Below are 11,660 nucleotides of genomic sequence, written 5' to 3' on the forward strand. Positions count from 1 at the left end.
CTAATAATGCCTCTCAACTCTACATTATTAACAGCACTACACAATTGGGCACCATAGATGGAACAGGAGTAGTACAAACGATTACATCTTGGTCAGCCAAACTATTCTTTAATAATGTGGTGTATTGTTTAGATTTTTCCTTGACAAAATGGTGAATGAAAGTTAGCCATTGATATTTTTTCTTTGTTTCTTTGCAATGGCAGGGAATTCCAAGAGTTCTTGACCGCCTCATGTCTGACTAGGATGCATATGCTACTTACAACACTCCTATCAACAACCAGAATCACGACCAAGTCATGCCAGCATGGGTGCCCGACTTTGCCCAACAAGTCCAAGAGCTTTAGAATGCACTGCCCACGACCACTGATACTGAGGTCAGCTGACTGATTGACATGCTCACACAGCAGCATAGGAGTATCTCTCAGTTCACTCCCACCACCCCAACTGGATGCTTTCCTAGATTGCACTGGTGGGACAAATTATAAAACTTTTTAATATCATAAGTTTATTGCATTAAACTAATTAATAAAGTGGCAGCAATAAACATTCTATTTTGCCCATGACAATGATGCAAGCAATAATCACAATGACTAAGACTATGTATGTCTCATGACTATGTGAGCAACCATCCTTCTAACAACACAGTTGTCTGCAAAATTGATAACCTACATAGACGTACCTTTGGTCAGTATACCCATGGTTTATTTGTATCAGCAATGGACCTACACAATCCATAATAATTCCGTTAAAACTCTGGTGCCAAGCAATTTAGTGTCAAGTTTTTACCAAGACCGTGTAAAACTCGAGTTTCACTGAGACCAGTTCTTACCATCAAAACCAAGGTCGTCATCATCTACACACAGAAAAGATGATTTTGACGGCTCTAGACAAGCCCGGTAAAAGAAAACTTCCGAGACGACTTGGCAGCAAACAAATCAGATTGTGTTACGCGGACAGCAAGAGTAAAAAAATGAAATAGAAGGGAAGAGAAGACCGTGTACCTAAAATCGTGCACGATTCACGACGAAGTCATCCAAAGGACCTCGCCTCCCCTCCTCCGGCTATAAAATGCCTGCCCCTCCCTCATATAGCTCCATCAGTCTTTTCCAAGCTCGCAAGATGGCTCATCTTCGTTTTGTTCTATCCTTCCTCCTAGCAATCAGCTCCATCTTGTTTGTGCATGCCGCGGATGAAGATATGCTGCAGGACTTTTGCGTTGCAGACAATGGCTCCAAGATCAAAGTGAACGGCGTGGTCTGCAAGGCGGCCGCCGATGTGAAAGCCGAGGACTTCAAGTCGAGCCTGCTGGCAACTCCCGGGAACACCGACAACAAGCTCGGCTCCAACGTCACGCTGGCGAGTGTCAACAATTTCCCCGGTCTCAACACCTTTGGTGTAGCTTTTGCCCGCGTCGACTATGCTCCTGGCGGCACCAATCCCCCCCACGTCCATCCCCGAGGATCCGAGCTGCTCTTCCTCGTGCACGGGAACCTCTTAGTCGGATTCGTCACCACCTTGCCGGACAACAAGCTCTTCGCCCAAATGCTCTATCCTGGAGATCTGTTCGTCTTCCCTCGGGGACTCGTCCACTTTCAGCTTAACGTTGGAAAGGAGCCTGCGGTTGCGATGGCTGGCTTCAACAGCCAAAACCCCGGGGCGACTCAGGTGGCCAAGGCGGTGTTTGATTCCAATCCTCCAATCAACGACGACGTGATCGCGAAAGCGTTCCAGATTGACGACCGTGGTCTCATCCAGAAGTTGAGAGAGCTCATCGGCATGACTTGAAAGTTTCTCCAAAGGTTGCGAGGCTGACTTGACTAAGTTACATATATAAATAAATTATTTTTCCAAAGCTCTTACCTTTCGGAAACTTTCGTAAGCACAGCTAGATAGAATAAAAAACAAACACATCGCTTTCCCGCCAATTTCCATTTTAAACACGCTCCTGGAGCGATTTGCCAGGACATACGTCGATCCAATGCCCGAAATATATCGTAATGCGATCGGCAAGATGCCACCAAAACCCTACAAACCAGAGCATCCGGCACAAACGGCATGGCACGCAGCAATTCCTTGGCATTCTCCAGTTGCCTGTGCCTGGTGCGATCCTAAAATCCCCTGTCACGAGAAGAAAGAAATCCTTGTTGCGATTCACGGAGCTGATGTAGGCGCAGGCCGGAGTGTCACCTTCCACGCTCCCATCGAGGACTTTCTCGCCCTCGCCACAATGAGCAAACGCAGTGATCCCTTTATGCAGCATTGTAATGGGCTAAAGGTGATACTGTAGTTAAGTGAGGTCCATGATCTTTCAAGGGAAAGACCAAAACTACACCTTGCCAACTCACCCAAGCCCTCTCTAACCCTCAAGCATGTGTTAGAAGGGACTTTTGGCAAGATGACAAAGTATCTCCTTTAGCCTACTTTGAGAGGATTTCGGGATTTACCTGGACGTATTTGAGTGTGCTGCATATAATAATCAAGTGGCTGGACATGAGAAGGTTCTGTATGGCTCTATCAGGAGAGGCACAGAGAATGTTTGTTTCATGCTGTGCACGAGATCAGATTGTTTGGTGGGATGAAGCAGCGGACTCGATTTCCAGGCTGTTGTGATGTTCAATTAAGATTGCATTATCGAGATTGAAATCACAAGAACATGGAAAGAACTGGACGTGTCTCTCAGCGTGGTGCGTGTGTCGTCCGGGAATTAATCTTGTGATGTTTGCTCAAGGCGATGCAGCCTTGATTGTTGCAGTAGATTGGTGTTGGGCCGGGTGTCGTTGAGGAGGCGGCAAAGCCAGATGGCCTCTTTGCATGCGGAACTAGCCTCCGCCTCACAGCCGGAGCAGGCAAGGACGCTCTGCTTCTTGCTGCCAACTGCATTGTGAAGGCTAAACAATTTAGCCAAAGCCAGCCCAGTAAGCTTGACTTGTGGCCTTAAGACCGTAAGAAAACGTATCTCGGAAGTACCAAAAGACTCGTTTAAGTGCTTGCCAATGTTGAGGTCCAGGATTGTCAAGGGTTCTTGCACAAAGTGGAATTCGAATGGATTAGCGCACCTTCCATGGCGTCCATATCCCCTCTATAACTAGAAAAAAAACACACTCCAACAAGCGAACGAAGCATTTTCCTAGGCTATGGCATTGAACACAAGGCTTACAAGGTCTACAATCCTGTCTCCAAGGCGCTGATCATCTCACCAAACGTGCATTCCAATGAGACTCCATCACGTCAAGTGGGAGAAAATCTGCCTTTGCCAGTGCTGCCCAATACCCAATCCGAACGACCTGCGAATCTTCAAGACTCACTGCAGCCGCTCCTCTTTGCAGATCTTCTCGCCAGAACAAGGGCAAGCCACCACCACGGCTGATTGCTCGCAGCTGTACAAGACATCCCTGAAAGTCTTGTGGAGACATTACTTGCTGGAGTGGAACTTCTGGGAATTCCACGCAGCTCTCAAGTCAAGGAAAAATGGAAAGTTGCCTTTATCATTCCCCTTCACCTTGGTGAGACAAGCGCCTCCTGGACGCAAGCTGGGTAAATTGATGTGTGACTGTAATGGGAGGGAGCGGAGGTGGGGAAGAATGGGGAAAGGAGTGGAGGTGGAGGATTTGGAGGAGAATTCGCCGCCAGATGGAAAGAGCCTTGCATGACGTGTCAGCCACGTGGCTGTCCGCCACTTCAATTATCGTGGCAGCACCCGGAAGGGCCGGGAGCTGGCGTGGGCTGACCCTGGGTGAGCATTCTCCGGGAGGTTCTTTCGAGAAGAGTGTGGATCTTTTTAACAACAGGAAAGTGCAATTCGGAATTGAAAAGCTCGCCCTGCTGGCTCATCACCGAAAACGAGCCCGGCCTGCAACATTCGATGTTGCCGCTGATCATGATCACCAATGCGATGGCAAGAAGTATCTTTCCACGATTCATTCCAGCCACAAAAGCACTAAACATAGTGATGATATCGTTGTATAAGAACCAAGAGCCGTGCTTGCTCCGATACAATTGGATCCAATGGGCCTCCACTGTTTTATATTCACACAAACAGCACCGGGCTTGGTAAACAGTCAAGTCCTTTGCGCGTGCCATCTGTCAAAATAAGAATCGTTAGCTTCCAAGCCAGAACACTATATGGGCAGTTTTTCAAAGTCCTGCACAAAAGACAGCTCGCCATTTGAAGTCTATAAGCTCTTGGTAGCAAATTACCTGTTCCGTGTATGTCGGATTTCAAGGCAGCCTTGGCGCAACTTTGCGTGGGCCAAGAGCATGACCTGACCACGCAAATCTACAAAAGACGCTAGATTTGCATCATGCAGCCAAGGAGCAACTTAGAAATCTATCACGAAAAAGAAAATAAAATCTTAGAACTTTCTAAGACAACACCCTTTCTAAGAATGTCCTTTAGACTAGTCTGAAACCCCACCGCATTCGCACTTTTCAATGTTGTCCAGCGCGAACTGAGCCGGATAAACGTGGTAGCACGGCTCCATCGTCTCCCTCACTGAGCAAACCACGCTCTGGTCGCACACGAACTGTACGGGCCTCACGCCCGCCAGCCCCGCCGCCGAGTAGCCAAACGTGGATGGCGGGCTCGTCACCAGGACATCGCTCATCGACAGCAAGTAGATCTCCATCACCGCCTGTGCGTCGTGATCCAAGTTCCCCGTGTTTTGCACGCCCTCCACGCTCGGCTGGTGGATGGACACCGAGGAACCGTCCGCTAGATCGTATCCCAGCACCTTGCTCTTGAGCGTCTCCGAGTACTGCGAGTTGAGTGACACCACCAGCACCGCCACCTTCTTGCTGTTCTTCCTCACCGACGATCTGGGAGCTCGCTCCTTGGGTGGTGTTTGTGAGCGCGCCTTCCACCAGGCAGTCGAATGTATCCTCGGCGAGGTTGGGTGGCGAGAACCAGATGTGGTTTCGCAGCTGGACCCCGACTAGAAGCTCGGCCTGCCTGGGCCACGTACGCGTCGTAGTACCTGGCCGCCTTGTCCCACACGAAGTCACTGGGAAGCAACAGGTACCTCACCAGGAGATGGAAGATGGCCTCCTGCTGTGGGAACCATTCCTCGAGCTTGCTCCCTGAAAGCCGGGACATTGTAGAGCGCCGGAGTGATGTACTGGCCGGAGGAGAGGACGATCCACCGCGCGCTGGAGTTGAGAGCTTGCTGTTGATCTTGGCAGAAGAAGGCCTTGTCCTGGTCCCTGTAGTTGTAATCGAGATAGGCCACCACCACCTCGGGGAAGCTCACGTCGACGCCGCGGCTGCAGTTGGGCGATCCCGCCAGGCTTCCAATCCACTTGGAGGCGTCCCACGGCGCCAACTCGAGGTGCTTCCAGCTCGACGGCAGCAGCCAGGAGCTGGGTGGAAACGGCTCGCAGAAGAGCGTGTCCAGGTTCTCCAACCTCGCGATCAGCATCGTCCTGTCGGTGAGCAGCGCGTAGAGAAACGCTGCTACTGTAGCCACCATCTTGTTGCCGATCCCCTGGTTGGCGGGAACGTAGACGAGGTAGCTGCATGTACTATAGTTCGCGCACTGCTCGGGCCCCGGAGCGCACCTCCCGTGCAAAGCCTCGTACTCTAGGATTTTCCGTTGGAGCGACTCGGATGGCTCGAAGCTCGCCGATCTTCGGCGGCTGTAGAAGTCGTACTCGTTCCTACTCCTGCAAGAGTCGCTGCCGTTGTAGCTTGTGGTGTTGTTGCTGATGCGGAAGTTTGATCCCAGAGTTCGGCTCCGGGACATCATTGCGGAGTCGGAATTTACGTCGAGAATCCATACGAGTAGCAGTGCCGCAGCGGAGAAGAGGAGCACGAAGAACAGCAAGCTCGGGCTGTAAGTTTTCATCCTCCGATCCTGGAAAGTTTTTCTTCGCCGCCTACCGAACTCCAAAGCCTCAATGCAAAAAATTCCTCTTAGTTGGTGATGGTGATTACCAACCTGGAGATCAGAAAGAATTAAGATTTGAGCAACTAAGAAACAATTCCGTGGCTCACCATGTGGACGGGACACGTGACCAAATACTCGAGACAAAGAAGGAAGTCACGGCTCCAGCCAATTGGCTTGTCGCCACCTTCCTCACCATCTTTCTGGTGGAGTCTCACGGTACTGGGATGAGAGTGGTATCCAAGGATCCTCCACATGAGCTTGCCTGGAGCTGTCCTTCAAACTGTTCTCCGTGAGCTCTTTGTTGCTATTCGACCGTAACAGGGTTTCCACCACTTAGTCCTTCAGAACCATCCCCTTCAACCGGTTCTCCGAGAGATCCGAGCAAACTCAAAGAGTCTGCCCAAGCTGAGAGACATGATAGGGCCCACACGAGCTCCTCCCAAACGTTGTTCGAGCACTTCCAAGCCCGCACACCCATTTGGATGGCTGAGAGATGTAGAGCCGAGAATGACATTCCGGAGATTGCTGCTGGACGGGGGAGTGAGACTGTTGAAGAGCTCCTGGAGAGCCACGCAGTTGCGAAAGATCCCATCGTGCCAAAGGCCTAGCAGCTCGATGTACCCCCGAGAAGGACGAGCCAGAGATCATGTTGCCGGCTCGTGATCGTCCAGCTGAACTGATTCCCTGACATGTCTAACACCCTGAGCAGTTCCCTCTAAACAGAAGAGATACCTGTCCTGTCCGGAGTTCAATCTCCAGTGAGGCTAGAACTTCCACGCTGTGAAGCTTCTGATGGAACAAAACCTTGATTTCTTAAAGGAAGATTCAGCAGCAGCTACGTGCGATTTAAACCAGTTTCTAATGAAGGCTAGACACCAAAGACACGAAGATGAGCCGTTTGAATAAAATCAAAAAGGTGTCATACCTCAATTAGCGTAAGAACCGGAAATACCGCGGCCTGAGCAATTTACACTGGCCTCCGCAAAAACTGCTTGAAAAGTTTACCCTTCGCGACTCAAATATCACGTCACAAACGCCACAACAGCTTTCCACCGCTCCAATTCATTCTCGCCTTTGCAGCCCCCCTAGCAAACGGGCTGTCCAAACGCTCGGCCTACGTCCCAGCTACATGCCTGTAAAGTGAAGAGAATATTAGCAATCTTAACAGCGAGAGTTCACCTTGAAGTTGACTTGGTCAGATTTTTTAAGAACTTCGATTATGTCGTTGTTGAAGAGATTGTCAAAAAGGCCATCAGTTCCCAAAACAATGATGTCCCCCTTGCAGACAGGGATCTTGAATTCCTGTAAACGGAAAATTAGCGAAGTTAAGGGAAAAGCAAGAGTACCTCTGCAACCGTCGGATGGTCACCAAATGTTCCAACTTGAAACGGAAAGTTAAAACTATGCTGCATGGGCTCCGAGCTTGCAACTACTTGCCAATTGCGAACTATGATGAACCCAAGTCTCCCAAGTTTGCTGCGTACATGTCTGAAATATATGACCCGACTCAGCCTCAAACATCAAATCCGACTAGCTTACTTGCTCAAACAATGCAGCCACAAGGACCGTTGCTGATCCCTGGGCCTTTGTACTGCCGGCGGCTTTGACAAGCACGTCCTTGGGGTCCGGTTTCCCTTTGCTGTTTACAACCAATGCCTTACAGTGTCCCATAAGCTCCCGAGAATACATCCCCGAATCAATGCCTGAAAACCAGTAAAAACTCTTTTGAAGAAACAGACTCAAAGAAAGATTTGTCTTACCTTCTCCGGCCCAGCCCCCAGAACCATCAGCAACACCCATCCAGGAGCCTTCTGTGACGAAGGCATCTTCACCCCCTCTTTGAGCCTGTAAACAGCAAAGCTTAGAAGATCTACAAAAATTAGCAAGTAAGCTTTGCACCTTCTCAGGATGGGGACGCATCGCCGCAGCATAGTCGAGTCGAAGCAACCTTAAAAGCAAGAACACCATGAATTTCACCAATAGCCACGCGAAACGTAAACAAGCTCACTGGCTGGTAGAATCCGTTTCAGCATTCTGGCACCCTTGCAAGCTTAAGACTTCAGTATATAGAGAAGGAAAGAAAAATTGCAAACCTCTTCGCCATTTTTGCAAGCCGAGTTGTGTGTCTTGGCCGGTTGTGGGAGGGAAACAGCCGATTCATCGAAAGTAACATGCGTTGTCTCTTCGGGCGCTTCAAGAGATAGAGAGATCAGCAACACGTCACCAAAAATTCCAAGCTACATTCTTACCTCGCGTACTTAAAGAAGGAGAGGACGTTGCTCGTTGTGAGCCATGATCTGCGGTAAACTTGCGTGATTAGTGCTTGGATCTTATTTTCTTTCCTCGCAGAGAGTTGATTCCACTGGTGGACAAGGCATGGGTTATGGATATGGGTGGGACTTTGGTTGAGCAGCTAAATTCTACTCTCTAGTTCGTGGAATGTTACTCTTAAGATAAAACTATACACTGACCGATCAAACCAGTGAGACTGGCTGGGCAATTAAACGTTTTTAACATTGCAACGGACTTCGCAGGCTCAACTAACAACAGCGGAAGGGCTCCTGGAACCAGGCAGCAGCGGAGGACATCCACATGACTAATGGCGCCTCCCAACTCTACATTGTTAACAGCACTACACAATTGGGCACCATAGATGGAACAGGAGTAGTACAAACGATTACATTTTGGTCAGCCAAACTATTCTTTAATAATGTGGTGTACTGTTTAGATGGCGGGGAATTCCAAGAGTTCTTGACCGCCTCATGTCTGACTAGGATGCATATGCTGCTTACAACACTCCTATCAACAACCAGAACTCACTGTGGTCACGACTAAGTCATGCCAGCATGGGTGCCCGACTTTGCCCAACAAGTCCAAGAGCTTTAGAATGCACTGCCCACGACCACTGATACTGAGGTCAGCTGACTGATTGACATGCTCACACAGCAGCACAGGAGTATTTTCTCAGTTCACTCCCACCACCCCAACTGAATGCTTTCCTAGATTGCAATGGTGGGACAAATTATAAAACTTTTTAATATCATAAGTTTATTGCATTAAACTAATTAATAAAGTGGCAGCAATAAACATTCTATTTTGCCCATGACAATGATGCAAGCAATAATCACAATGACTATAACTATGTATGTCTCATGACTATGTGAGCAACTATCCTTTTACACAGTTGTCTGCAAAATTGATAACCTACATAGACGTACCTTTGGTCGATATACCCATAGTTTATTTGTATCAGCAATGGACCTACACAATCCATAATAATTCCGTTAAAACTCCACACATAAAAAGTCTCTGGTAGAAGAACAAAGCAATTTAGTGTCAAGTTTTTAAAACCGTGTAAAACTCGAGTTTCATTCTGACCATCAAAACCAAGGTCGTCATCATCTACACACATAAAAGATGAATTTGACAGCTCTAGACAAGCCCGGTAAAAGAAAACTTCTGAGACGACTTGGCAGCAAACAAATCAGATTGTGTTACGCGGACAGCAAGAGTAAAAAATGAAATAGAAGGGAAGAAAAGACCGTGTACCTAAAATCGTGCACGATTCACGACGAAGTCATCCAAAGGACCTCGCCTTCCCTCCTCCGGCTATAAAATGCCTGCCCCTCCCTCATATAGCTCCATCAGTCTTTTCCAAGCTCGCAAGATGGCTCATCTTCGTTTTGTTCTATCCTTCCTCCTAGCAATCAGCTCCATCTTGTTTGTGCATGCCGCGGATGAAGATATGCTGCAGGACTTTTGCGTTGCGGACAATGGCTCCAAGATCAAAGTGAACGGCGTGGTCTGCAAGGCGGCCGCCGATGTGAAAGCCGAGGACTTCAAGTCGAGCCTGCTGGCGACTCCCGGGAACACCGACAACAAGCTCGGCTCCAACGTCACGCTGGCGAGTGTCAACAATTTCCCCGGTCTCAACACCTTTGGTGTAGCTTTTGCCCGCGTCGACTATGCTCCCGGCGGCACCAATCCCCCCCACGTCCATCCCCGAGGATCCGAGCTGCTCTTCCTCGTGCACGGGAACCTCTTAGTCGGATTCGTCACCACCTTGCCGGACAACAAGCTCTTCGCCCAAATGCTCTATCCTGGAGATCTGTTCGTCTTCCCTCGGGGACTCGTCCACTTTCAGCTTAACGTTGGAAAGGAGCCTGCGGTTGCGATGGCTGGCTTCAACAGCCAAAACCCCGGGGCGACTCAGGTGGCCAAGGCGGTGTTTGATTCCAATCCTCCAATCAACGACGACGTGATCGCGAAAGCGTTCCAGATTGACGACCGTGGTCTCATCCAGAAGTTGAGAGAGCTCATCGGCATGACTTGAAAGTTTCTCCAAAGGTTGCGAGGCTGACTTGACTAAGTTACATATATAAATAAATTATTTTTCCAAAGCTCTTACCTTTCGATAGTGGAAACTTTCATAAGCACAGCTAGATAGAATAAAAAACAAACACATCGCTTTCCCGCCAATTTCCATTTTAAACACGCTCCTGGAGCGATTTGCCAGGACATACGTCGATCCAATGCCCGAAATATATCGTAATGCGATCGGCAAGATGCCACCAAAACCCTACAAACCAGAGCATCCGGCACAAACGGCATGGCACGCAGCAATTCCTCGGCATTCTCCAGTTTCCTGCCACGGCCGAAGATATCGATCATGCAGACCCTGCCTGGCGCGATCATAAAATCCCCTGTCACGAGAAGAAAGAAATCCTTGTTGCGATTCACGGAGCTGATGTAGGCGCAGGCCGGAGTGTCACCTTTCCCATTGCGCCCTCGCCACAATGAGCAAACGCAGTGATCCCTTTATGCAGCATTGTAATGGGCTAAAGGTGACACTGTAGTGAAGTGAGGTCCATGATCTTTCAAGGGAAAGACCAAAACTACACCTTGCCAACTCACCCGAGCCCTCTCTAACCCTCAAGCATGTGTTAGAAGGGGCTTTTGGCAAGATGAGAAAGTATCTCCTTTAGCCTACTTTGAGAGGATTTCGAGATTTACCTGGTATTTGAGTGTGCTGCATATAATAATCAAGTGGCTGGACATGAGAAGGTTCTGTATGGCTCTATCAGGAGAGGCACAGAGAATGTTCGTTTCATGCTGTGCACGAGATCAGATTGTTTGGTGGGATGAAGCAGTGGACTCGATTTCCAGGCTGTTGTGATGTTCAATTAAGATTGTATTATCGAGATTGGAATCACAAGAACATGGAAAGAACTGGACGTGTCTCCCAGCGTGGTGCGTGTTTCGTCCGGGAATTAATCTTGTGATGTTTGCTCGAGGCGATGTAGAGTAGATTGGTGTTGGGCCGGGTGTCGTTGAGGAGGCGGCAAAGCCAGATGGCCTCTTTGCATGCGGAACTAGCCTCCGCCTCACAGCTGGAGCAGGCAACGACGCTCTTCTTCTTGCTGCTAACTGCATTGTGAAGGCTAAACAATTTAGCCAAAGCCAGCCCAGTAAGCTTGACTCGTGGCCTTAAGACCGTAAGAAAACGTATCTCGGAAGGACCAAAAGACGCGTTTAAGTGCTTGCCAATGTTGAGGTCCAGGATTGTCAAGGGTTCTTGCACAAAGTGGAATTCGAATGGATTAGCGCACCTTCATGGCGTCCATATCCCCTCTATAACTAGAAAAAAAACACACTCCAACAAGCGAACGAGGCACTTTCCTAGGCTATGGCATTGAACACAAGGCTTACAAGGTCTACAATCCTGTCTCCAAGGCGCTGATCATCTCACCAGACGTGCATTCCAATGAGACTCCATCA

The 11,660-nt window shown here is 49.0% G+C and overlaps 2 protein-coding genes and 1 pseudogene across 2 annotated transcripts; 2 read left to right on the forward strand and 1 right to left on the reverse strand.

Annotated features, from left to right (window-relative positions):
• The first annotated feature begins 1,105 nt into the window (after positions 1-1,105).
• On the forward strand, positions 1,106-1,855 carry LOC112343885 (putative germin-like protein 2-1). The gene has a single exon (XM_024667972.1). The coding sequence runs from the start codon at positions 1,120-1,122 to the stop codon at positions 1,783-1,785; it is 666 nt and encodes a 221-aa protein (XP_024523740.1). The 5' UTR covers positions 1,106-1,119; the 3' UTR covers positions 1,786-1,855.
• A 2,542-nt stretch (positions 1,856-4,397) lies between these two features.
• On the reverse strand, positions 4,398-8,063 carry LOC112343887 (annotated as a pseudogene).
• Positions 8,064-9,533: 1,470 nt separating this feature from the next.
• LOC112343886 (putative germin-like protein 2-1) lies at positions 9,534-10,285 on the forward strand. The gene has a single exon (XM_024667973.1). The coding sequence runs from the start codon at positions 9,550-9,552 to the stop codon at positions 10,213-10,215; it is 666 nt and encodes a 221-aa protein (XP_024523741.1). The 5' UTR covers positions 9,534-9,549; the 3' UTR covers positions 10,216-10,285.
• Positions 10,286-11,660: the final 1,375 nt, after the last annotated feature.

The sequence above is a fragment of the Selaginella moellendorffii genome, unplaced genomic scaffold (assembly GCF_000143415.4).
Source record: "Selaginella moellendorffii unplaced genomic scaffold, v1.0 SELMOscaffold_276, whole genome shotgun sequence".
In the NCBI taxonomy this organism is placed as follows: Eukaryota; Viridiplantae; Streptophyta; class Lycopodiopsida; order Selaginellales; family Selaginellaceae; genus Selaginella; species Selaginella moellendorffii.